The 27,658-nt window shown below is 42.9% G+C and overlaps 1 protein-coding gene across 2 annotated transcripts in view; it reads right to left on the bottom strand.

The window, feature by feature from the left end:
* The window catches only part of LOC116780991 (neuronal acetylcholine receptor subunit alpha-7-like), a 56,862-nt gene that overhangs the window by 15,010 nt on the left and 14,194 nt on the right, over positions 1–27,658 (bottom strand). The window contains exons 2-8 of one of the 2 annotated variants that reach the window (XM_032676479.1): positions 23,992–24,131; positions 11,095–11,139; positions 9,389–9,498; positions 6,944–7,023; positions 5,623–5,790; positions 3,695–3,889; positions 2,320–2,406 (exon numbers count right to left, since the gene is read on the bottom strand). In XM_032676479.1, coding sequence (XP_032532370.1) covers positions 2,320–2,406; positions 3,695–3,889; positions 5,623–5,790; positions 6,944–7,023; positions 9,389–9,498; positions 11,095–11,139; positions 23,992–24,131 — 825 coding nt within the window. The remainder of the gene's footprint in view (positions 1–2,319; positions 2,407–3,694; positions 3,890–5,622; positions 5,791–6,943; positions 7,024–9,388; positions 9,499–11,094; positions 11,140–23,991; positions 24,132–27,658) is intronic. The other variant, XM_032676480.1, reaches the window with a different exon arrangement.

Here is a 27,658-nt window from a genome sequence, read left to right as displayed (position 1 = left end):
AGTTAAAGCTAGGGTCAGAAGGAGGAGAAAATAAGAAGTTAGGCATTAGCGGTTTTGAAATAGCAAAGGCTGCGGGGGTTCAACCAGGTTCAGGTAGGTGTGGATGCTTGTTTATTTTTAAAAATTCAGACCCTAAGAATATAATGCAGATTTTTTTAAAGTGGAGTCATGTTTTCAAAGTATCTCTGCTCCCACAATCATGAAGACAAGCAACAGTGACTTTTCTGGTGATGAGCAATGAATCTTTCTGCTTCAAGATCAAATTACCTGCATTCTTTACTAACCACATGCTTTAGAAGATTTGTTCATTCCTGTAACCTCATGCTAGGCATATTGATTCTCCAAATATTGAATGAGCTGTCCAAATACATTCCTTTTCCTCATGTTAATTTCTGGGGATTTTAACAGGACTAGAGATAACACTGGAAAACTGCAATCATGACCTGATATATTCAGTTCAGCAGCTAAAATATCCCATTTGGGAATACCTGTAAGATCACCATGGAGAGATTATGCTATATCATCCTGTTAGAGTAAGGATGAGGTTTTCAGAACTCAAAATCAGGTAAAACCACACAGCCCAGCTTTGAGCACTTGCTGAACAAGGGCTTTTGGGTGCAGTGGATGAGGGAGTCATTTATTGTAAGATCTGAACATGCCCAAATCCACAGGATCACACAGGTGTCACCAAGAGTCCTAACGGTATCACTGCAAGACCATGGAGATGGGGTAAGTTCCCTGACAACTGGAGAAAGACAGATGGTACATCCATCTCCAAAAAGCCCAAAAGGACAATCCAGAGAACTATAGCTCTGTCCTTATGACTTCTGTCCCTGGGTAAATCAGGGAGCAAGTCCTTAAGGACCATTTCTGGGCGTTTGAAGATAAGGGTGGGGTCCGGGAACAGTCATCCAGCATTTAACAAGGATAAATCTTGTCTGACCAACGTGATTGCCTTCTATAATAAATTACAATATTTGCATATATGAGAGAGCAGTGGATATCATTTACATCCACTTTAGCAATGCTATAATAAACAGAAATTGGTCTGTTATTACAGCATCAAAGTCTGTAAAAATACATAACTGTTCATGGCTTTTTTTGGTTTAAATCTTACATCCTATGATAGCAGACTGTATTAATAGAAACTGTTCTGGTTAAAGCTAGTGGACTGGGCATAGGCAAGTGTACTTGTTTATTAATTCTAAAGGGTTTTTGTTAGGTATTACACAAAACAAAAATACATGAACAATGGTTCAAGATGCCTTGTGTCTCCCCACTACACACAAAGTTTCTCTTGGAGTTGTATCTATCTCCATTGTGCCATAGGTATATGTTCAGAAGGGTATTTTGTTAGTCTTTTGGAAGCTCCTGTATGACTCAGAGTCAAGAGTCCTGCTGATTTTCACTAAGATGTGTAAGTTTTTTGGAAGTTTTCAGAAACCCTTGCCTATGGGTGCCATTGTCCTAACTGTGGCATGCTCATCCTCCTTCCCCAAAGGTAGGTCTAGATTTAAATCCTTGAAGAGAGATAATGAGCTTGGCTGTGTAAATGCTCTTTCATACTATTCATGATATAACTTCTGTGGGGCTTTCACTGTACAATGGTGAGGCCCATCTTCCATCAGCACCCAGATGTATTGTTGAGTATTGTGTTAATTTCTGCTGTCTGGAATGTGTACCTGAATCATGATTTGTACTCACAGGTTTTCCTGTGGTGTTCCTTCTTTATTTTGTAAAATACAACAGGTTTATTTTCTCTACCCTGCAATGATGTCTCAAGTTCACTTCTCAGCTGAGAAACTGAGGCCCCATGAGATCAAGATAAAGGGATAATCCTATAAAAACAGAGGATGTAATAATGCCTATCTGGCCCATGTTCCCAAGATGATGATCTGTCCCATAGTTTTCAGTATATATTAAAAATGTTCTAGCTATATATTTGAATTTTGACTATTGCACTCTGAGTTGCTCTTCGGATAGAGAGAAGAGAAAGAGAAGGGGGAAGGCGGGGAAGAGTTGCGTAACAGTGGGGAGGCAGGGCAATGCAGAAGAAGAAGGATGAATTTTCCCCAGAGTTGTTTCTGTGTTCTCTCAATCCTTGCAGTTACCAGCTCATCTGATATTTCCAGTGCCTTTTTGTGTCCCTCGTGTAGGTTCTTTTCACACATGCGAAATAACAAAGTCCAGACTGACATTCAGTCCTGACACTGCTGAATGCAAAACCACAGTAATAGAAAGAGTCAGTCCTCAAATCGGCTTTGAACAGCTCTTAAGAGGCATCATACACTGTGCACAAAGCAGAGAAAATCAACTTACCTATTAGTGGGACTGAGTCAGAAGTTGCAGGCATGATCTCAGCCACAAGCAGCATGAATACAGTCAAGGAAAGAAGGACAGTGATACCTGCAGGGAATGAACATGTTGGGGAAGAATGAGGCACATGAACTCTGCAGCTGCTCCTCTGAGGTCTTTGCTGTTAAATATAGCTTTGTCCTGATCTACAGAAAAGCCAAACCCACGACTTCACGCCTGTCAGTGCAGATGAGAACTTCCACAAAGTGAGAGAATTTTTGGATGCAACTATCTTCCGTCTTTTTGCTTTTTCCTAATACACACAAACACTTACTCCTCTTAAAGTAATGGAGAAATCTTTCCTGCTGAGTGAAACGAAGCTTGCAGAACTGCTGAACTACATTGCTTTTCCAAAACACAGCACAAACAAAGGCCAGATGGTTGTTAAGGGCTGGGAGAGGCTTGCACAGACAGGAGTCTAGGTTTTGCTATTGCATATTATATAACATCCCCCAAAGAGATACAGCCTGTTTTAAAAGAAGAACTTTATTCTATCTGGAAAGGCTGTTGCTAAAGCTAACTGTCCTGGTACTGAGAAATCACAAGGTCAGCGCATGAACATTAGATCCTATTTTTGTGTCAACATTCTTCTTCAGCTCAAATTAGTCTTTTCTTTGTCTCCACCCTGTATTTCATAGATAGCAATTGTAACATCCATAGCCTGTGTTTTACCTCTTGTAAGACAGGCTGCTCAGATACTTGTTTCTCTTAGTAATACTAAGGATATTTCATATGATCTAAAAGGCTCTGCCCAGCTACAGAATCACGCACAATTAACCCTTAAGGTCTCATCTGTTGTATTTCCAGCTCTCCTCTGTCTTGTCTTGGAAGAACCCTTCCTGTTATTATCAACGTAAACACAACAGTAAATATAATTTATCCCTTTCTTGGCTGTCACTGCTTTGCATTCATAGGGGATTCATGGCTAGGTGGTTTGGGAGCTGAACTTTAAAGGCAAAAATCCAGTGTCCAGCTGCTGCTGCTCAAAAACCTTCACTCTTTGTATCTTGGTATGTCCTGTCTGAAAAACAAAGTTAATCAGCTACGAAATGCATCGAGATGTAGTAAAGAACATAACAACGAGCCTGACAGAATACTATCACTTCCGCCTGTGCCAACAGCTTATTTTTCAGCCTTCTCCCGTGTTAAAGTCCAAAAGATTTTAGGATTGTTTAGAACAGGAAGTGTGAATACCATACAGAAAGCTGTTGTCCTTTTTCTGCAGCCAAACAAGTACTTCTATTGCTCTCCTAGTGAAAACTTAATCCACACCACCACGAGATATTTATTTTCTGTTTTATAGGATGTTTATGAAATAAATGAATACTTTAGCACTCACCTAAAGAAATCTTCTCCCCTGAATCAGCTGGTAAAAGGAAAACGAGCAGTGCCAAGCCAGATATGAGAACACAGGGAATGAGTAGATTCAAGCCGTAGTAGAGGGTGCGTCGGCGCATGGTGATCGTGTACGTCACGTCTGGGTATGGTTCTTTGCAGCATTCATAGTACATCTCGTTCCTCTTTCCTGGGACACCTACAGAGAGGGAGATAAGAGCAGTGGGGAGAGGTGCAAGACTCCTAGCTATCCCCCTGGACTGGGCCAAGAGCTGATGGTTTACAAGCCAATGTGTGACACCTCCATCTGCTGTTCCCAGTCTACCTTTTGTGTTTTCTAGGCTTTAGTTTAATGCCTTCTGAGTCACTTGAACCCAGATTAGCCAAGAAAGCTCCTCTGGGCCAGAGCAAAACAGTGCTGAGCATCCCAACCTCAACATGAAAAATGTACATTCTGCCTTCCTACATCCTGTGAGTGTTGACATACTGCTGGTGTCATATTCACTAGCACACACAGCAGATTTTTTTTGTGACAAGTGCCACTGCTTCTTATTTTTCTGTCATTCTTTGATACACATTTGCTTTTTTTGTCAAGAAAAACACACAGGATATGGGTTAATTTTCAAAAAAGGACGTTATGTTAAGTTTAAAGCCTGTGATACTTGAAGGTTAAGAAACATAGTTTTCCAATATAGCTGTGCTGCAGGGTTGGCCATGGTGACCCTGCTGCAGTAGATTGCCTGACATGCTGCATGATGGGGACTGCAGCAGCACAGAGAATGTCAGGGAATCTGGAAGACTTCAGCACCTTGTATCTTTCATGCCAAAAATTTCTCACATTTTTACATTTCTGTGGACAGGACAGAAGATGTGATGATGTGCATATTTTGGCAGGAGCCTAGCAAAGTCTTCATAAAGGATACGGCTGTGGCTTGCCTGAGGTGTTACTGTTTTTGCTGTATGAGCTAGATAAGTACTTGTTTTGTTCTCCCCTGTTCAGGGTTGAAGGCAGACAAACCACAGACCCTTAATCAGATATGCAAAGTTATCAGACAGAAATAAGCACTATAAAGGAACACTGGATAGTCAGGAGTGCTCTGAAATAAGGACTAAAGCACTAAGTTGCACTTTATGAGGACTTCACCATGGAGTCCTCTGGCTTCTCATGAAGCTGAATATAATCTTTCAGATTCCCTGAACAGTAAAACTACTGCATGCAGTTGGTCAGGGCAGTTATTTCCTTGTCTATATATCCAGACTGGAAGATAAAATGTCTTCTTTGCAGCCTCTCCTTAGAGTTGTCAAGTTCCATCAATTTCCGTAGCACTGCTTCTGACTTATAACTGCACAAATGAGTTCAAAATAACCCACTAGAAACTCACACTGAATGCCTGGTTCTCATTTTGAAAATGCAGGTGTCCTCCAAAGCACAGAAAAGAAGAGAGACATACTAATCTGCAGTTATTATGAACACTTCTGTACACTGGTACACACTTCGATGGTTTTCTGGGTGAGAGAGATTCATTTATGTAAAAGTTTTGCTGAAGTATTTTTTGCTGAAGTATTTTTTACACTAATCAATTTTGCTGGTGTATTAGAATAAATGTGACAGTAGTGTTCCGTGTACCTACACGAGGCACATCCAAGTTTAGTACTGACAAACTGCTCAGATGCATCAAGACTAGTAGCTTTCATTTATATACTCAGTGGCAGGCACTTGCATCAGAACACAGTGTTTCCAGACACAGTTCAATGAATGCGGCTGAAAGGCTGCCTCTGATCTGATTTTTTTTTTCCTCCCTTTTTGCTTCTTCCTACATATAAATTTTTAATATCTGTATTTCATGTCCCAGTGCGATTGATCATTTCTATATATTCGGGGGTTGCCTTTGAAAATTAGGCCATTGAAAATTTTTAGGCCGGCCAATTTACCCACTAAATCCCATTCTCCATTTGAGATGTAGTTGGACATATCAGCCTCGAGCATCTGCAGGTCAATCAACCAGCCACTGTGAGTCCAGGAGCCAAACTTCAAATCACACTTCTGCACATCAAAGGGGAACCAGCGGACATCAATATAACAGGTGCTCTTCAAAATGCCTGTGGATAGAAATCAGTCACGATCAAGCATGTGCAGGATGCATTTCATCTTACCCTTATCTGTCTGATTGATTGTGAGCAAGTTTCCTCTCCAGAAAGTATGTGTGATACAGTCATGGGGTAACCAAACAAGTCTTGCAGGTGGAAGGTGCTGACACGAGTGGAATAACCTCTCTTCTTCTACCAGTGAAGACCCACCTCTCACTGCATCCTTGAGGTAGTTCGCCCAGGAGCAGCCCAGCCTGTCTCCCAGTGCTGGCTGGCCTCAATAGACTACAGGCAGTGCTGACAGAAGGACAGAGTACACAAATGTGCACTCACAGAGGCTGTAGTCCCTGTGAGGAACTACTTCTGAAAGGAGTTCCTGGTTAGGCTCTGTCCTAGACCCACCATACAGTGAAAATACATTATGATGCTAAACCTTGCTCAGTGCTGGCCTTTATAGACTTGTGTTAACCTGAGCCTTGAATTTTACTCTGGATGTGTCTAGTCCAGTTTAAGGGGTCTCAGAGGTAGGGGACAACAGTGGACCAGCCATCAGGGAAGTTCCTGTTGGGCCCTGTGGACATGCCTGGGGGCTATACTGTGCTATGACACCAAGTTTGGGCACTTTTTTGTCCACCACAGTGAGCAACTGTGAAACAGCCCATGTGTTTGCTGGTGGGTCCTGGCTGCTGGACCCTGCAGGCATGGAATCAGCAGAACAGATGGAAAAGACGCTGAGACTTGGGTCCAGCTGGCTGAGACCAATCCCAGTTTTTCTTTTCACTTGGACTTGTAGCCTCAGCCTGGCAGGAGGACTTCAATGCAGAGTGAGTGCCACTCTCAGGGCCTCCTCTGGTCACACACCTCCCCACTCAACAAAGACCTAACTGGACTGCATATGTGATGGTGCACACCACCTTGCTTTGGATGACATCTCAGGTGGGCCTCTGGAAGTTCTAAGCAAACTGCTCAGGAGACTGTTTTATTGATTTGTGAAGTGGAAATCCACTACTGATAATGGATGTATATTATCTCAGTGGGTCTGTCCCATAACTACCCAGCTTGCAAAATTTCCACAGACTGCTTTAAAACATCTTGGTTTCATCCATGAAGGCAAACTGCTTGTATTAATTTGATTAAAAGCAAACAAATGTTCTCTGTGTCCTACCTGGAGGAATATATTGGCAGGATCCAGAGTAATTCACCAGCACATTCGTGTGAAATGTCGCATCAAACCTTTCATCTGCACTGTAACACAATATAAACAAAACACAACAAAACAGAGAAAGAGCAAGCTGATGTTTGAGAACGGTGTAGCAACTATCAACATGGAAATAATATTTTGTCTGAACTGAACCCACAGAAAGTCTAAATTTAGTTCCTACACCTGGGCGAAGAGTCTACCCTTGACCTGCATCTCAGTTTCTCATAGACACTGTTGGCCTGCACCTGGGCAGGTTGGTTGTGTGCTGTCATGTCATCAAAGAAGTGAAAGGCAGAGCGCTGGATGTCTCAGAGCACAGGTAGAAGGGAAAGGATCAAAAGTGTCATATTAGCTGTATCCAAAAACTGGGCAGTTGGTACAGTGAGGCTTTTCTAGGGCAGCTGTCAGAATGAGGTAGCTCACCATATAAATCAAGTTATCTGCTACCCAGATATCTGTGGTAACAGCAATGGTGGCCTGACTTAGCAATTCTGCAGTCTCTTGGGATGCAGAGGGCTGAGGGTTTGTTTCTAGTATTGGAGGAAGGCACTGGGGAGAAGCTGTTTTAGAGGCCTTGTATGAGGAGATTCATTGAGATTCTAAGAGCAAAAACCAGGTGAAAGGGACCAGGAAAACAGAATTTCCTTACTGTTCCAAGCAATTCTGTGAAAATTAAGGGAGTAATGAGCCAGACCATGACAAGAATTGTCCAAAGGAGCAAGGTCTGGGGGCTTCTTCCGGAAGGTCTCTTGGGAACAGATTAACCACAGAGGATTCCCTGGGCTTATGGAGCCTTGCCTGTGGTGGCTGTGTGCAGGTCTATATTACATCACTACACCACCTTACATACCCTATCTCTCAACCAGGTGTAGAAAATTCAGACCCTCCATTCCTCTTCTGATCTGCTCTATATCCATGTCTTGAGTCCTCAGTCCTCATTATTACCCCCAGAACCAAACAAGGCAGATAAAACTGAAAAGGCTAGCTGCAGAATGAGTGGTAATTATCAAAGACATAAAAGGTGACTAGAAAGGGCTTTATAAATACAAGTAAACGAGGAGAAGACAAAGATAGATTCATCACTTGCTGTGAAAGGAAAGAAAACCACAGGATGCAGAGAGTTCCAGTATCCTGCACCGTCTGAGCTTCACTCTTTACAATTAATTCTCGCACAGTGGCAGGAGTTCATGGCAGAATACGGGAAGAACAGGTTAAAGAAGTGTAGATAAGACAGATTCTACTCAGCAGAGCTGATGAAATTTACTCTTGAGAACTGAAAGGACTGGCCGAAATACCCTCTGAAGCACTAACAATTATCTGTGAGGACTTGTGGAGAACAGGGAACGGCACAGTGAATTAGGAAGATCAAAGAAAATTCTGACTTTTTTTAAAGGTGAAATTATAGACACATCATTCTAACTTCAAAGGAAAAGAGGTGAAAACAGCTGGCACAGATTTGTGAAGAGCCAACTGCATCAAATCAATCTAATTTTCTTACTGACTAAAAGGAGGTAGGTGATATATCTGAACTGCAGCATGTTCTTATAAAGTACAGTAGTATGGACCAGGCTGTATGCTTCCTTTTTTAGAGACTGACAGGGAATAAAAAGACAATAAGGACCAAAGTTGAAGTAAAGAAGAACACCGAAACAATTCAGGTGTCTCCAAGCATCCTTTGGATATTTTGCTGTGAGTGCTTGGAATGGAAGATGAGTCTTGGTGAACTAGGGAAACTAGCAGAATTAATTTAATCTGGATAATTAGAAAGTATTACCCTGAAAACTCTCAGAGAGAGACATATCAGTGAAACGATAGCAGGGCTGAGATACAACATCTGTGGTTTGCAGTAGATCGAAAAATAAGTCCAAAACTAAGATGCAAACCCAGCGCCCTCTCCTCCTGGAAAGCATTAAGGAAACAGCTGTCTAGAGAACTTCCACTCCATTCAGCACTGAAGAGGTACTGGCTAGAGAGCTAGATTCAGCTCTGAAGGAGGAAAAACAGACTAGAGAGTGTTCAGAGTGGAAGAGGAATGACGGAGAGATTTATGAAATATATGATGAGTAAAGTGAAGTGAGAAGAAAATCTATTTGTTTACTTCAATCAGGAATACTATGATAGATACATGATAGTAATTTTCCAGGAGAGACGTGGTAATTATGAAGAGAGTATGGGTAGTTTTCACTCTGTGTTCATTGAGAAGAAGTTAAAGAAGACATCTGCAGAACTACAGCAAGGAAGACTTAGATATTAGAAAAATCTCTTTGCTGGTGCTTGTTTGGTTTTGTGACTCTTTCAAGCGTAAGAACCAAACCCATATATGGCAAAAGGCACAGAATATCAGTGAAGCACAGCTGATTTTCAGCACCCAGTTCTAGTCTCCCAGCAGCCATTGCACATCTTGCTTACCTGTTATACAGTAGAATGTCTGGTACCCAAATCTGGTCAGCGGGAAATCGCAAGTTCTGCACCCCTGGGTATTCATATTGATCCCAAGACAGGTAAACATCAACCCAAGACTGTTGGCAAACACATACGTCAGATTATATGAGCTTGTAAAACTCTTCTAAGTTGTCTGGAGTATTATGGGAACAGCAAGGATTCTGCCAGTAGCAATAGAAGGAGTATGATAACAGTTTAATGCTCAGCTTTAATTATTAAGAAAGGTTGGCATAAATACATAGGAAATAACAGTGTGACTAATGAAGCTGTGAGTCATACATTAGTGTCTAGCTCTGCACTCTGTGGCCTGAAGCCAGGCATCCCAAACCTTTCCTGGTGGGCTGGCAGGCACACTAGTTCTGAGGTGAGGTGGTTTAAATGATTTGGGTACTGTCACTGGTAGGTGGACCATGGTTGGGTGACTCTTTCAATAACAAATTGCTATGAGAGGCAGGCAAGTGAACTTTGTATGCCAAGGGGTTGTTTCTGATTTCCACCTCAACACAAACAGTTAATTCAAGAAAGGAACAACTTTCGGGCTGAACCATGTGACTTACAGCAAACCTCAGTGGTGGGGCTGTAAGGGAAAGGGAAGCCCTTATCGGTGCTGATATCTTTATAACTATATATCCATATATCCATATACCTATATAGATATAGATATTCCGTAGCAAGGGACAGGACACCCAAGGGTCTGTTCTAACAATCCTGATAGAAAACCACTCATTCCTGCTGCAAATCCCAGCAGGTAACTGAGGAAGAAACAGCCTGTTCTGTTGAACACATTAATATGAGATAGCGTTTGGCTGCGGAAATCAAAAACGAATTAGTTCAATCATTCATGTCTCCCACTGGTTTTTTCCTCAAGAACTGCAACTTTATGGAGCACAAGCTGTTAAGGAGATCTGTTTATGCACCATAAAAACACTGTATTCCTCACCATAGGCAGCCGGTAGCAGACCAGATGGGGAACTCCCTTCCCCAAAGCCCTGAGTGAAGATCAATTTTGCTTATCCTGCATGACCTGTGGAGGTCAATCCTCAGCTGGAGCAGGTTGAGAATGGGGAGAAGGAATGTTTATGGATGAGGTTTGTAAAGCACAAGGGAAGGCAACGTGCCCAGTGATGTGCCAGAGCACTGCCAGCAGTGCAGCAGGGAGCTGTCTGTGGTCCCCAGCCATCCCACCACCCAGTTGGAGCACTCTGCATGTGGTCCAATGTAGCTGGGTCACTTCTGTGATCAGGGGAAAGTGATGGGAATTTTGTGACTTGGCTCTCTATTTCAGATAGGGGTGAGGATTTTCCCAGAAATAGCAAGTACAGGGAGCCTGCGTCATACAGGTGTCTGGCTCCTTCCCAAGTCCCCATCACTGGTCATGAAAAGGGCCTTCAGACCCTTGAAGAAACTCTTCTTAGTCATAATGGGACCCTAACACTGGGCTCTTTGTTACTAGATCCCTACATCCACTGGCCTAACAATGCAGCTGGTTTCATTCTCCAAGGGTCAAAAGGTCTCCCCAAAGGGTTATGTAGACTCCTGAATTTAATTTTCAAAGCTGAAAGGAGCACTAGGGAAATTTTAAAGGACTTAAAATGCCTATTTTTATCACATTATAGACAAGTTAATAGATAGCAATCTTGCTTTTCAACTAAGAAATCACACAGGCTACTCACCATCTGCAGCCAAGCATTTGTGATCAACACCTGATTCTTCTCATCCTTTGAACAAAAGCAGGAAGGAAAGAGAAAAGAAGAGAAAAAAGGATGATACTCAAAGTACAGTTTGATTACAGGTGGAAGAGTTTCTAATTCTTTTAGAAAACCCAGACCCTCGGGGTACATAAACCAAACTTTATAGAGTAGATTGTGAGCTCAGTTGAAAACCACTGAAATGCATTATTTGGTCCAGACCACAGTGATTCTTTGCTATCCTTTAAACCTACAGACCTCCTGTGTTTATCAGAACTAATCACCAACAGAAGAGAAAATAATAGATTATTTTTCTTATTTTGCTGGGGACAAGCAATCTCCTTACCAAACACATCACTTTTACCTTTTAGCTACTTTGTCAAAACAAGATGATTTCCAGTACCACACAGCATGAAAGTAAGTAGTCGGAGAGATTTTATACTGTATTTGCTGCCATTGCAAAACGACGGTGAAATAGTGCTGGAAGTGCTGTTCTTTTGGAGTGTCAGCACTGCGTAGCTTAGCTCAGGCTGAAAGGAAAGGAAGGGCTGGCCTTGGGAAGAAGCTAGCACATGGCAAAAAGGACACAAGTGCTGCCTGAGAGGGAGCTTTCATGGCATCTGCACAGAGCAGCAGTCTGTAAATGCAGAGGCCGTGGGGAAGCAGCTGTGACTCACAACAGAAGCAAAGATGCCCTCCCCACTGAGTTGGAGCCCAAATGCTTTGAGACACACAAGGTGCCCAGCTTGCTGCAGCTAGCCTTCAAGTGCAGGACCCTGCAGTGCTGCTGTCACAGTGTCCCATGCAGGAATTGCAGACTCCCAAACTAATGCATGAAGGAAAACTGCTCAGAGAAGCCTCCTTATTATTGATTCCCCAGCACATAGGACACTGGGCCACTGGTACTGCTGAATTCCTTAGCATGAACCCTGTGTGTGTCATGGTCTACTCTCTTCACCCGTTTGGGTTGTTGAAGCTGCAGAAACACCACAACCTAGAAAGGGAGACATCAGTGATCTGGAGGATTCCTGTTGTTTTGGCACTGTGGCCCCAGTTACGTGCTGCACTCAGGCTCCTGTCCACACGAAAAGTACATTTCAAGCATGAAACAGCTCTTTGCCATAGCGATCCACACAAAACTGTCTATCACACTACCTCCTCTTGAGTCCCCTTGCAACCTGCCTAAACTGCTTCTGATGCTGTGATATGGCACTCAAAAATCAGATGTGATTTTACATCACTATACTGTTCATGTATTTCCCTTTCTCCTCTCTGCTGCTCCTGAAATTGTGACAGAAAATGTGTGCCTCTCTGTGCAAACCACAGCCTGCCTCCAGAGGCCCTGTCCATCTGCTGCTCCTTTTGTTCCCTGGGTTGCTGTGGCTGAAGCAACTGTAAGTCAGTCCACAGAAAAATAAGAAAAGAAAAATCACACACAGGACTAAACTTGTTAAGACACATTTTTTAGATGCTGAAGCATTCAAAGGAATAAACACTAACTTTGAAAAATATAAAATCCTAAAAAAAAACCCCAGAGCTGGTAATTGACAGGGTCATCAGAGCTAACTGTCTCCACTGGCGTGGGAAATGAAAGTAACACAGGTTGTGTCCCCAGGATCCTCAGAGGCCAGCCATCAGCCCATCTAACTGATGCATTCCTAGCCACCAGTGACTCCTAATGTCTCTTTTAGGGATGGCAAGCATAATGCTTGTCTGAATTGCACATCAAATCCTAGCAATATTTTGTGTTGCTATCCAATCCATAAATTCTTTATGCTTATAAGCTGCACATGTTCTTCTTACAAAGACTTTCTGTGTATTGCTAAAGAAGCCTGAACACCATGACTAAATTGAGGGTCAGCAACAGTCAGCCCATGCTTTTCCTGTGCAAAATTAAGGGTTGTCCCCATCTACATTGAACCCTATAGGGAAGGGGAGGAGGGGAATCTTCCTCATTTTGCTGGCTACCTGAGTAACCCACAGGGAGATGCACTGAAGTCCAGTGTAAATCTGGGAGGTTATGGGTTTCCAGCATGTGAAGCTGCCTTCCCCCAGGAGCCTTTCATATTTGGCTCTGGATTTACAAGGAAATCCTTTTTGCCTAGCACAGTAAGTTTATACTTAGCAGCTTGCAAAGGATGACATCTCAGGCTGACTTGTATTTCACAAAATGGTCTGTTGCCCTTACCTGTTTCTCTGTCGCACCATTGTGTGTCAGATATTAATGACCTGGCTAATCAGATTTGACTACAAACAATTCATCAGCCATGTATTTTATTTAGCATTACATTTACTGTCTTGGGCATGATTTGCCTCCTTTTCACAGGGCTAGTCCACTCACCATGTTTGTCCTCCTTAGATTTGCTTTTTAGTCAAAGGAACACTTGTCTTTTAGAGTTCTCACAACTTTATCTACAGAGTAAGCATGGTCTTCCTTGCCTTGTGTTTTTGGTAGCACCAGTCTGCAAAAGCACAAAGTCTAACCAGAGCTTTGGACTGCTTATGTCTCAGCTTGAGTGAAAAAAGAAGTCATTTCAGGATGTTTTCATGGCCATTCAGAGTCTGTTCTTGTCCTTGCCTTCAGGCTGCTGAGCCTGACAGAAAACGTTGTTTCAACATTCAGCACTGATCAACAGATGCAGTCCGATGGGTCCTTCTCGTTGCAGGACAGAACAGAATATCTTCCAAACAAGGATGGGAGTTTGCCAGAAGTGCCTCATTTGCAGAAGCAGCAAAGCTTGTTTTACACTGGGCAGGCATTCGTCCATGTGTAGCTCTCTTGCTAAGCCCCTTCTAGAGAAGGACCCTGAGGCACCTGGCCAAGGAAAAAGTGCCTGCTGGGGCTGCCCAGAGATGAGGACTGTTGGAATCTTGAGTCTGAATCCATCCCCTGTTAGAGCAAGAGGCATTTAAGAGCTGAGATATTTTCAGAACTTTCCATCTGTGCAGATGTGGTGGTTTACTGAGCCACGTAGCTTTGCATCCTCTAAAGAAATCATTTGGCCTTTGGAGTGGGCGGGTTGCCTTACCTTTCTAGAGCTGCAGAAGAATTACAGCTCCTGCCACCTTCATCATGACCTCTGAATTGTATGTATCTCTAAGATACATTGACACGGGAGGGACCTACTTTTCTATTACAAAGATACTTACAACCAACCATGAGAGTGTGTGTACTTTACTCTGTCTCAAGAGATCACTGGTCACCTAGATTTGCCTAAGTAAAAGCTAATTATGGAGCTTAGGGTGCACTGGAGACGGTTCCTTCGCTATGTGTCATTAGTTTTTGCAGAGGGGTTGAAGATTAGTTGAGAGGATGCCTTCCCTCCCAGGAGAAAACTTGCATAATCCATCATACTGCTTTTCCTGTGCAAGATTTCTGTCTCACTTGGCACTGGCAGCCTTGGCAATGACTTTCCCTCTGCATTGGGCAGGCTCTCAGCTCCCATCTCTCCCTGCAGCAAGGCAGCCAAAGCAGCCCTGCAAAGATCCCAGATGAGGCTGGAGATGACTAGACCCCAGAGGTGCTTCTCCATCATTCCCCTGGAAGTTCTTCTGGTTTGCAAATATTCATCTCAGACAAATCACTTTGCTGCTGGTATTCAAAAATGCTGGAAAAGCTGTGGTCACTAGCTAGTGCAACAGTTGTTCTCTAAATCCTTCCTGTCGTTATCTGGGTCACTTTCTCCCCTTTATATCTCCAGCCTGACTCCAGTTAATCCTCTGCCCTGGATATCTGCTTATTCCTACAGCCACCTTTGACCCATGGAGAGTGACAGAATTAGTTTGGTTCGTTCTGGTGCACATGCTGCAGCATGTGAATGTTTTAGTTTGGTTTTCTTTTCCCTGCTCTCAATCCAAACATGGTATTTACATCTGCCTGTGTTGTGCACCACTGCCTGTCAGCAGATCCTCCCTTGTCAGGTCAACGTCTAAATGAAATGTAGCTGCCCTCAGCAACATAATTACCTGAATCATATCACATGGACAGAAAAAGGCAAAGCCTTTCCTGGTTCAGTAGTCACATCATATGGCAACGTGTTATCTCTGTAGCAAGGCACTTGTTACCAGGTGGCTGGTAGGAGTCATTAATCTCCTTGCCCTCTCACAGAGCCACAACACTGGGAGTCAAATCAGCCATCAATTTACTGCAAGACAGTGATCAGAAAAATCCGAGACTGAACAGGTGACTCTCAGAGGTCATGTGTGACTGCTTTGGTACTATGGTTAATTTTTAAAGTTCTTTTTTCCCCACTGTTTTTGTGCCTGAAGACCTGAAGACAAAGAGGGAAATGGTCAAGTGACTTGGAGACATTGACAGTGAGACCTGGAAAATTTAGTTAGCAGAGGCATTGGTCTTTGCGTGGGATTTTATTAAAAATATCCAAAGGAATTGGTGAGGCTTTCAAGGGCTTGTATGCTCACTCTGTGACTGCAGCAGGCATTCCTTTCCATTGACAAACCACCCACCTGCCCCCAACCTTCAGCTGATTAACCAAAACTCAGCTTAGATGCATTGAATGGTTGAAGGCTCATAAATCCAGTCATTCTGAGAAATGCAGAGGTTGCCTTGGCAACATTCCAGTAAATATCACTAGACAGCCTTTATATTTCAGTGGTCTCATTAAAAAGCTGGAATAAAGGTTACCATGGTAACATCAATTTTGTAGAGATACCTGAAGTTTGAGTACTTCATCCCAATCCCTTTAAGAAAACACCCTCAGGAGGAAGATGGGAATCAGAGGGGAGGGCCCAGAGTAAAGGTGAAAGACTGAGAGAGAGACAGAAATACAAAGGAAAACCAAAATTTGAACAAACATCCACAAACACATGCTGAGTATTTTGTTGCCCATCAGGATGAAGATGTGCCTAGGTCAGTGCTGTCAAGCCAAAGAAAACATAGCTAAGAACTCATAACTGAACACCTTTGTTCCATGAGCTTTTTCTCCTATGAACAGTTTGAGGTGTTTTTCATCTGAGGTTGAACCGCATTTTCATCTGATGCCACTGGCTTCTTCTTTTCATCTGATGCCACTGGCTTCTTCTTGAGGTTATGCCTTTCTTGATCCCCTGCCTGTCTTGGAGAGGTGTGTGCTCTTTCATTGTGGGTAAGAAGTGCAATCTGCTTTTGGTCTTTCCGCTGTGTAGCAGCTTCTACACAGGCAGTGCAGTAGCCTGTGTAGGCTGTGTGGTCACACTGCCTTTAACCACCTGCACTCTTCTGTCCCCAGAAGGGCAGTCTGGGGGGAATACGATTTCATCTGTATCTGCTGCTTACAGCAGTCCTGTGCACACTTGCTTTCAAGACAGGGACTTGATATATTGGAGGTTTTAGCCTCTGTCAGACCACACTCCTCTCCTTGCAAACCACTGAGTCAGGAGCAATCACTTGCCATGAGAGTGGAGAGTTTAAGAGAACCTTGTACTGGGAGGAGCACAGCAGCCAAAGAGGGACTGTGCCGCAACAGCCTGCAAGTGCAGAGATGCCAGCTGTATTTCTCAGGCTGCATAATGCATGGCCAAAAAAGTCCTCAAAAACGTATTCCTCATGAAAAGCTTGTCTCCCCATATGTCAGAGACCAAACAGTTGCTTTGATATGGGCGTTAAATGCGAAGGCCTGGATGCAAAAGCCACTGCAGCAAGTACTGAATCTGTGATTTCCTCAAAGGTGAGAGTGGGAGGAAGAAATAAGGGAAAAAAGGCCAGTTTCTGCTGCCAGTCAGGGAATCAGAGTAGGCAGCCCTCCCACTCACTCACATAACTGGTGACTGAGAGTCTCCCAAGCCTACATGATTTGTAGGCCTTACTTGCCTTTTCTCCCCACACTTTCCAATTTACACTGCCATTGTGGTGGAAAAGGCAGACTTGTTCTTGCCCTGCACATGTGGCATGACTTCTAACTATTGCCTGGGGCTCTAGGTACTTGCCTTAGGAAACTAATTTTGCTCTCATAAGTTGCAGCTTTCACAAGTTGTAGCTTTTGCACTAGTGCCTGAAGATCAGAACTCCAGTGAACTGTGACAGAATGTAGACTCCAGCACTGGTCTTGAGACTCTTTCCACAAACACCTGCAAATTGCAGGGACTCTGTGCCCCCATACTTCTATGGGATCCTAGGGAGAGCTGTTTTGTCCCACTGTTTCAAAGATGCGTCTCATGGAAACCCCAGAATCTGGGTCAGAAGGCTTTCCAGCCTTCTCACATGGCTTTCCAGCACAGTGCTGCTCTCTGACTGCTTGGATAAACTGACATATATGCTTAGTTCCTGGGGGAAAGGATGTTATGTCACCATCCAAAAGCAGTCAGTCCTGCATTAAAATCCTTAATCATCCACACATAACATGTAGGTGGTTTTTATATTCTCCAGGGTAGATACCTTACCCTGAAATAGCCCTCCATGGGTTTTGTGCACAGTTGGTAGGTGTTTCAATAAACAGGACTAGACACAAATCATCATTTCAAGCTATTAATTATTCATTGGGTTTTTTTCGGCATTTGAGATCATAAGGAAAACAGTGGGAGGATTGTTGAGAAAGGTCTCAAACAGGCCAACCCTGAGTGCTTAATAGAGATTCATGCTCAGGCTATTTGCAAGACTGCCTTTGGTTTTTCTTCCTATATTTGCATGCTGCTGTCACAGCAAGAAATAAGGGGATGTAGGAGTGTTCCAAAACTCAAATGAGCTCTTAAAGCTTGTGATCAGGGATAGAAAAGGGGGGAAAGGTTTTTACTGATGAGCTGAAGTCACTGTATCTTAGGACTTACTCTCAGACAATACAGAGAAACTGAGAAATACTAGGTTCAAGGCCACTTCAACAGCTTTGGCTTAACTGCTTTATTGCAAGTCCTTGATGCCTCAAATTAATAACCCTAGATGCTTCAAATTAGACACACATGGGCTCAAGATTCATATTCCTACATCTACAGAGTGCAGACTTTTCAGCAGGCAGAGAGAAAATTGTTTAATTATTGCTAAATGCCCAAGCAGGATGACCACCATAGAAAATCTCAGAAGGAAATCAGCCATTCTTTTGTTGGTGCCACTGCCACTAAACACGGCTTAGGGAACCACGCTGTAAGAAAACAAACTTTGGAATTGCTGCTCACTAGGTGAGCCGCCTCCACTCTTTGTGCCGAGTGGGGTAGAAGCCAAATTAAAAATAGCTGCCAGTAAAATTCAGGTAATTAAGGCTCCATCATAAGGTTTCATGCAAGCATGTGCGAGTAGTATCGGACAGGCAGCCGTAATACCCACGGCGCTTTACTTCATTGTGCTAGCAAATTCACACGTTACATGTTTAACTGGTTTAGTGAGACTGATATTTTGATAATGCCTGGCACGTAGAAGACAGACAAAATAATAATAGGTGGGTCAATTAGCCCTGAATTTCACACTTTTCAAGATCCTCCCATTCTAATGAAGAGGGCAGTGTATTTACTTTTTCTTGGCAGAGTCGAACGTTGGTCACGCTGCTCTGGTCCCATTGAATTGGCCCTTGCAAGATGAGAGAGAAAAAAAACCTCCCAGAAAGACATGTCTTTTAAGGAGAAACAGAGTAAACATAGCTCACAAAGGCTGTACAGGAAGCTCCCAAATAAATGCAAAGGCATTATTAAGAGAGAAAAAAAAAGATACTTTAATCTAGAAGGGCTGAAAGAGTCAGTTGAGCGGTCAAGCTTACATTGTTGAAGTTATCTGTCCGTAAAAGATTTGTAGGGGATGTACTATAAGGCTTATGGTTTAATCTACTGAATTCTGATACTATATTGGGAATAACATATGAACAGGTGCTTATGTGCACTGCGTGTTTTTATTCGTTTCCTCAAACCACTTGTCTGTTGATCTGGGTTTGCTGCATAACACTCAGCATAGATTTTTGTACATTTTGTGCTGGAATGAAAGGTGGAAGGGATGACCTAGCTGCTCTAAGGTCAGTTTAAGAAGAAAAAGGTGAATTAGAGCTAGAAAACAAACCCTTGAACTTTCTGGCCTTTCAATTCACCTGCAGAATTGCATAGCCTGGGAAGCTTATGAAACAAAATCATTCAAGAGTAAGGAAATCAACTGTTAAAGTCATTCAGATCTGACAGAGATTTTGGAAAAAGCCAACTGTATCAGGGCTGTGTCAGGCAGGAGGTACACAGGGCTAGGTATTGCCTTGCTCCTGCCTTCTCACCTTTACTTTATGGCACAGTATATTGACAGGTAGCCTCCAGCTTTGGCATCTCTCACTCAAATAAAGAATTCTCCAACAAAGAGGTCATTGCACGACATCTCCTGTGGACTGAATTTGACCATCCTATTATTTGAGGAGCAGATCACCCAGGAACTGAGCAGCCTGGTGAGGGCATCTCCAATGTCAAGACCTAAATGCTGTTCTCTTACCAAACATTTCCTCAAAAAAAAAAATCAAAAAGCAAACCAACTCAAACCAAAAAGCTCCCAACTCCTTCAGGGCTGCAGTCTCTGTTTTAAGGGAAACTAGTGCAAGCTTAAGTTTGAATCCAACATTTTGATAAGTTCCGGGTAGAGAAGACAAAAACAGGTATGCTGCTAACCTAGTATGCTGCTTATAGCTGTAGTGAATGCATCTGAGTGCTCAGGGAAAGTATGTGAGGATTTTTTCTCTTGCTTTCCCTGCACAGCAAGGCACAGACACAATTTTCAGAAAAAAACCCCAAATTGAATATTTGTTCTTTGTTATCTTACTAAACTCTTCTGTTGACTTATCTTCCTGCTTTGCAAACATGTCAGGAGCTTTGACACACCATAGCAACAATATCTGAAGTTTAAAAGTGAGATTGTTTGCAAACATGTGATCAGGTTTGAGAGGAACCTGCAGTCCCTAGAATGTACAATCATTTTACACTCTATTCAGTTGAATCAGAAGAGTCCATAATAAATATTTCCAGATAGAGCATTTGTTTTGGGTTTTCAGCCCAAAATACAATAAAAGATTTTTTCTTTTGGTTTTTGTTTTTTTTTTTTTTCTTCTGAGAGTGCAAAATGACTCATGTGTTGCTGGTGATTTTTTATATTTTTATGGCTTCCCATCGGTCACTCACAGTCCCTTTTTCTAGTCATTATGGCAAATTTCCAGAAAAGCACCTGAACAATCATTTGGCACTACGTACTTGGGCAACCTGTAATCTGCTGAGTTAATTTTCTGGGTCACTGGCAGCTGGAAAGGTGAACATGGAAGAGAAAAGTACTGCAGGACTTCACCATATGCAGGGAGCAGAGCAGTAGTTTTTTGTTTGTTTGTTTGTTTGTTTGAAGTAACTCAACAGTGCTGCAATATGTACACACCCCTTCAGATAAGGTCTCCTGCAAATGCCAACAGGAGCAATGAAAACCATCATTCATGATGACAAATGGTTTCTACTTAGCAGGTTCCTTTCACATGGCACCAAAGGAAAATGCTTGCATTTCCTCTGCTGTGGAAAATGTCATGCCTCATTTCTTAATTTCTCTAGCCTGACCAACTGGCTGGGCTCTTAGACAAAATAAGAAGAGAATTCTTGTTCCAAGTACTCTTGCTTGGGCTGGCAGGGGCTGGCAGTGCCTGACTGCTCTCTGGGAGAGTTCTGATGCACAGGGGGTGCCTGGAGGGCAGGCTCCTGGCAAGAGTGACCCTCAGAAACTGCATACAGAGAAGACAGCTCAGCATGAAGTTGTCCTCACACATAGAGGACAAGGCAAACTGAACTGAACACTGCTGCTAAACAGGGGCTACAACTGTCCCTCCTTCTGCTCATTTGTTTCCTGGGTGTAAGAGGCCGTAGCTGTGAATTCATGTAATTTTGGGGAAAATCCAAACCGTACAGTACTTCATTTGTATTTGTCTACCACAGCTGTGACAAGCAGAGAACATGTTCTTCACAGCTTTGAGTATGATGCCTGGCTTTGATTGCTAAAAACCACAGATATCCTGTGTAGGCAAATACACACAGGTAGAGGTAGAAAACCTAATCCAAAGTAGTCATGCTTTGAAATTTTCTTTGAATGGATGTAAGAAGAAGAGGTGAGATTTTAAATAGTCACTTGTCACTACTGTTTGGAAAACCTCAGTGACAAGCAGTCAAAACCTTCAAGCAGTCTTTACCCTCTGTGTAGCAAAGTGAAATTAGATTGTCACCAATGCTATCCTCAGCAGGCTGGCTGCAGAAAATGAATTTAGGATTCATTACATTGTAATACAGTATGTGTAGGAAACAGACTTATAGAGGCATGTCATGGAACCTGTCCCAGGTCAAAGTGTATTAGACGTGATGCCAGGTCTTGGCATGTATAAGGCCTGAGTTTCTCTGAGTATCAGTGGCAGACTCTTTCTTATTTCCATGCAAAAATGAAACAGGAGACTTTTTTTTGTTTTCTCCATATTGTTTTCTCCTGCAGGGAAACCAGAGCAGGGTCCACGGTCTCATGCCCATGGCAGTGACTACTTGCAAAGCATCTCAGTGAGTCTAACAATACTGTAGTATGCCTTGGCACACTGCACTCCCCTGACTAGGGGGTGCTTGTTTGCTCCCCAGTGACCATGGTGTATGAAGTGCACTCAGCCTGGGACCTTGCCTAACACCCTGCTGTTTTATGAGACACACAAGTCCTCAGAAAGTGCAGCTTTTCACTTTGTTAGTGCATACACCTTTGCCAAGGCTGTGATGCTGTTTATCCTATTCCTATGTCCTATTCCTATTCCCCCGAGTGAAGAACTGTGCACCAGCTGCTTCGTCTGGTGCCAGGCAGGGCAGCTGAGGAGGCAGAGTTTACTCACCCCCTCCCCACCATCTGAGCAAACAGAGAGTTTTCCACTTGGTTTGCCTCATGGTGTCACAGCTAATAGAGGTTACCTCTCCTTTGTAGCTTGCCTGCTGCCCTTTGCAACACTGTGGCTATAACAAGCCTCCTTTTGAACAGACATTTACCTTAGCAGCTGGGGCACACACATGCTGCAATCTGTCCAGCCAGCAATGGAGGCTCACAAGTACAGTGCTTGTTGTTGGCATATTCCTGCATAGATTCCTGATATAGGAACCCATGGGATCAGTATTTTGTGCATTTTCAGGCTGGCTGGTTTAGGCATTTGTTGATGGCACCTTTTTACTACAGGGACTCCACTGCCAAGTGATTTTCTGTGTCTTCACAGAGGAGACAAGAACCTTTTTACATCATCCAAGATTAACACTTCAGGTGACTCTGGATGTTTTTTAAAACACCATGAGTGCAGTTTGCAAGACCATGAGCCTAGGACAGGCCATTAATTCTCTGAACTGATTAACATCTAGCTTCTGTACTGTGTGCAGAGATGTAAGGAAGAAAAGCTTTTTTTCTGATAGGAATGAACATTTAGAATACTACTTTTCTACTGGGGACAATCAAAAGAGAAGACTGGAACTAAATCTTTTGTAATGGAAATTGATATAATGTAGATAAAGTACTTTAAAAATGCCAATTTCCTCAATTTCACATTCATATGTAAAAATGAAACCCAAATGAAAAATGGTTTTATATAACTCCTCATGACTGACTGACTTTGAATATGTACAGTCACAGCCATAAGGCTAGAGAGTCCCCTTTATCACCCCCAACCTTCAAAATGCTGAAAGAAAATACCATCAGAAAAAGAAGGGCTGAAGAAGATCTTTGGAGCTGAGACACCTCAGCTAAACCCAAAATTGCTTCCTGAAATTTATTTGAAATTAGCTGCAGGAAATCTCTGCTCTTTCATTCGTGTAGAGGACTTTGAGAATATTGATCTCCTTCCAGTTCAGTGAAGTTGGTAACATTTCAAAACAGAAAGCTGCTTAGCCTGTCTGAGTGGCTGCTGCCTGCTTGCAGGAGCACCACAACTGACTGGACATGCCACTTGTATGGCATGAGCTGAGGGATCACACTTTCAGGATCCTGCTTGCCTCTACAGGGAGAGCACCTGGTGTACTACACATTTTCAGAAAGATTGTGAGAGATTTAAAAGCTTTGAGCATTTGAGGTCTCTGTCAAATTACTTTGCAACTGCAAAAATGTTTCCACGTCTCTCTCTCTCTCTCTCTGTCATTCCCTGCATGACAGTGACAGTGTATCAGAAACCAGCCCATAATATGGTTTATGGAAAAGGTAGGATGAAGAAAGGTGCACATATGTGTTCACCTGTTTGCTGTGTTGACGGGGGAAAGGTGGTCAAATTTTTCTCCTGGCTTGTTTTTACCATGTAGATGAAAGAAATCCTGTCTATATATATCATGGTTTATCATAGAGAATCCTCCTCATGATGAAAAAAAGGATTTGGATTATTGTGTTAAAATTTTCCATGGGTCAAATCTCCAATTCTATAAAAGCATGTTGCAGTCAAGACAATTAGAGGTCTGTGCCTCCAGGTTTTGCTTTTATGTATTTCTAAGCTCATCTCAGGCAGACTCTTTCAACTGCAGTGCATGGTAAAAATATGATGGGAGAAAAGGCCAATGCCATTATAATTTCTAATGAAAAAGTGCAAGTGCAGTGATGGTAGCTTTGAATGCTGCACATGGTCTTGAGTTATCACAAACCACATAGCTCTGAGAAGAATGTATCATTAATAATTTGTAGTAACACATGGCTTCTAATTGATTGAATTCTTTTTTCTGTTTAAAACAAATGGGAAAAAAATACATAATTAATCTCCTTGCAGCTCATGTTGTGTCAGAAATGGCTGTGCTTTTAGGAGGATATTCACTCCTCCAAAGTGTCAAAGCATGTACTCCTGTAAGGAGGATGCTTAGCCCAAGACAGACTGCTTTCATCTCTGATAGCCTGATTAAGAGGAAAAGCATGTCTCCTAGATGAGAGATCAGATTTGTTATGCTGAATGGGTGCCAAAGAGAAGAGGACGGCAGGTAACTTACCACGTCAATTATCTGCAGCAAAGAAAGCTGGAGCTCAACTACCAGCGGCTGGGAGTCGTTCACTACCGGTCGTTCCAGGCGATTGTAGTTCCTCAGCAGTTCTCTGTACAAGCGTCTCTGGCCTTCACCCTGCTGAGAGACTAGAGGAAAACAAATAAGGTTTCTGTCATTCAGGCTGGTCACACTGTCACAATGGTTTGTCTGTTTCGCTGAAAAACCTCTCTTAATTTGAAAGCTGTTCTTAAAAATATGCCCCGAATTCTGCACGTGGACGTGACATATGCTTTGCTGCATATGTGAATGATGAACTCTTAAAAAAATTAACTACTAACACACTAACTCGTCACTAACATTCATAAACTACTGAACAAAATTTGGGACAGTGAGTGAATGTCCCCTTTCCTTGGAATCCCTCCTGCTGATGGTCAGTAAATTGTGGATCCAAAACCACCAGATAATATTTTGCTTTTATTTGCTTGTTCTTATTTCCTAGAGACTGGTTGCTGTAAGCCAGCACTGATATTACTTAGACATACTGTGCATTTATCCAGCAGGTGTAACAGGTATTCTTATTTCTTGGAGCTGATGTATCAGGCCTTTTTTGATGCCCAAGAGACAGTAACAACCCTCCTTCAAACCCCTTTCAGTTCTATGTAGCAATCTTTCCAGGCTTTGGAAAGCAGTCTTTCCCTTGGCTATTTTCCTTCTGATGGCAGCACACTTTGTTAACACCTAAGGAGGTGGGGGTATGAAGGCTAGAGTATTTGATGGCTGTGTACAGTGACACTGAATTTCTGGTACTACACACTTAACTCAGTTTCCACCGGGAACAGACTCGACACAGAAACTGTCATACAAACACCTGAGCATGTTAAAGACTAGCAGAATTGCAGTCTATGCTTAAATTCCAAGATACTCTTGTTCCCCAACTGCAACTCTTGTTCCAGTGTGGGTGTGGAGAGCACCCATCTAGCCTGCATGACCAGGTTTCCTTCCACGACAGCCGTAGATGGTGAAGGTTTGGATGTCTTCCCTTAGGAAGGCAAGCAGTTTGTTGCAACACGCTGCTCAGGACCCTGGTTCCCCCAGAACTGTGTAGTTGTTGGTGCTATGGCTAGTAGCAGCCTGAGCTCTACCTAAGAGCTGCACATAGCAGAATGAGGGTCATGGACTGCAGGTTCCCTGCAGTCAAACCAGTCCTGTCAGCATGAATGCTTCTTCCCTGAACTATAAAATTTCAATCTCTGGCAGAGAATCTGCATTCTAAATCATTATTACTTTGGACTGAAGCATTTTTTATCCACTGCAGCTCCCGGTCCCTGTGTGTGACTTTTTTTAACTCTTGAGCAAAGCTCTGCACATAGAGAACAGGACTTCTCTAACAGAGGTTATGATGATTATCTTCTCGATGATGCAAAAAACCCATAACAACCGGTTCTGCCTTTCCCAGACTCTTACTGTGCTCACCAAACCTTGCAAGACTGAAACAAGCTGCCCTCTAATACAGCAGCCACGTCTTTTAAAGCTAGTAATAAATTCAATTTAAAAACACTTCATAAGTCTGTTTAACTTGTGTTCTCTTCAGTTTTCCTGGTATTCAAGGAAGCTTTGTGGCAATGCTCAGTAAACAAAGAAGAAGAGGATTTTTGTTTACTTTAGTAAGATACATCAACACATCAACGTCCTGAGCCCTCTCTCCTCTTTTGTAATTTACTACATGATCGTGGGCATCCAGAGGAGCAGATGCTGTAAGCACTGTCTCAAGAGCCCTTGCTGGCACATCAGTATTGTATGCTATGTTTTCACCAATGGCAAAGACAAGCTCTGGGCACAGTATCTCTCCTTCAGCACCTTAAGTAAGCTTCCCTTCTTACTTAAATAGTGACTTAATTACTCTGTTATTGCCTTAATACTTTCCTCAGCAGGCCTGGACTCCACTATAAGAGCTGTCTGTGGAAAGGAAACAGTGCACATGGTTCTCGGAAAAGAGGCTCTGTGTTTGGAGCAAATTTGATGTCCTTTCACTCACATACCTACCCATGTTCCTGTGCTTTAGGGAAGAAATGTCTTCCTGAACTATTGCTCTCATCTTCAGTACTTACATAATATGTGCCTCTAACCTTCCTTTTAAACTGGCTGTCTCAGCTTTTACAAGGGAAAAGTGCCCTTCACCAGTCTCTGGACTCAACTGGGCTGCTAGAGTGCCCTGATACTGTCGCTGTCATGGTGCATTGAAGCAGCCTCCCAAGGGAGGTCTGACTTGGAGAAATCTGTGCATAACCCTTTGCTGTATGCTTTGGAAAGCTGTCTTTGCACTGTGTGCTTCAGTCACCTCTTTTCCTGTTATACTTGGTGAGGCAAAGTAGCCCAGAACTGAGCCTGGTTTTCCATCCTTTCTTCAACTCTCCTCTGTAATGTGATCCTAATACTTTTAAATCTCTTGTATGCAGAATTGTTAACATTGTCTTAGCTGATCTATCCTAAGCCTGCTGAATTGGCATTGGTGACCACATATTAGTGTGCTGTATGGTTTTGCTTACAAAATGACATAGATTCATAAGCAATGGAGCCTTGGGGTGTCCTGGCAAATAGCTATAGCAGCTGTTCCTACCACAAAGACCTGGCTACAGCTGCTATAGCTGCTACAGCTGCTCTGGAGAAGGAACTGAGGTGGATATCTATTCTGACTTGTATGTTCATAGACTTTTTCTTTAAATTGCAATCTTCAAATACTTAGTGTTTCATACTCCAGAGAGATTTCTGCTTTTTTTCCCCTATAATGCTTGTGCTAATGCATTGTGACACAACATCTCTGTGTGCTAAATGGAGTGTTTGCTGGTGATGGGGAAGTCTGAATCTCTCAGGAATAGTGGTAGAATAAGCTTTACCACTGACTACCCCTTAGTCACAGAAATTTAACCATAAGCAGTTTTATCTTTTAAGGATAGAAGATGGATGCCAATATTTAAGGTTGCCAAGTTAGTCTCCCAAAACCAGTGCCAGACTTACTTGCCTATGCGTGTTACTGGGAAGTAAAAGTAACTGGCAAAGGGTGTGATGCTTTCTAGATAAGGGATCTTTGAGCAACAGAGAGCCTTTATGTCCCACTGTGTCAGACAGTGTCCCCGTGTTTCTGAAATACCTTTGAAGCAGTAGGAAAACATAGAATCTCATTAAAACATGAGGGAAAAGCAGTGTATGGTGTTTAAATCAAGTTTAGCAAGACTTTTGACACTGTCTCTGAAAAATCCTCATAGACGTTTGTCTATGCCTTACAGGCTCAAAGAGTGAGCAGTGAGGAGGACAGGGTTAGAAGGTTGTAGGCAGCAGCACAAAGTTCAGCTGAAGGCCAGCCAGTGGTAGAGTACTCCAGGGGTGGATATTGGGGCCTATGCTATTTAACATTGTTATGAATAAAGGGACAGAGTGCACCCTCAGCTAGTTTTCAGACAGCACGAAACTGGAAGGAGTGGCTGATGCAGCACATTGTTTTGCTGCCACTCAGAAGGATCTTAAAAAAATGGAGAAATGGCTGACAGGAACCTCACAAATATCAATGAAATAAAGTGTAAACTCCTGCACCTGAGGAGGAGTAACCCCAGGTACCAGAATAGGCTGGGGGCTCAGTGGCTACCGAGCAGGGTAGCAGAAAAGCCCTGAGGAACCT

Source organism: Chiroxiphia lanceolata, chromosome Z (assembly GCF_009829145.1).
Source record: "Chiroxiphia lanceolata isolate bChiLan1 chromosome Z, bChiLan1.pri, whole genome shotgun sequence".
Taxonomy (NCBI): Eukaryota; Metazoa; Chordata; class Aves; order Passeriformes; family Pipridae; genus Chiroxiphia; species Chiroxiphia lanceolata.
Note: the sequence above shows the minus strand (reverse complement) of the source record. Positions and strands in the feature narration are given on the sequence as shown.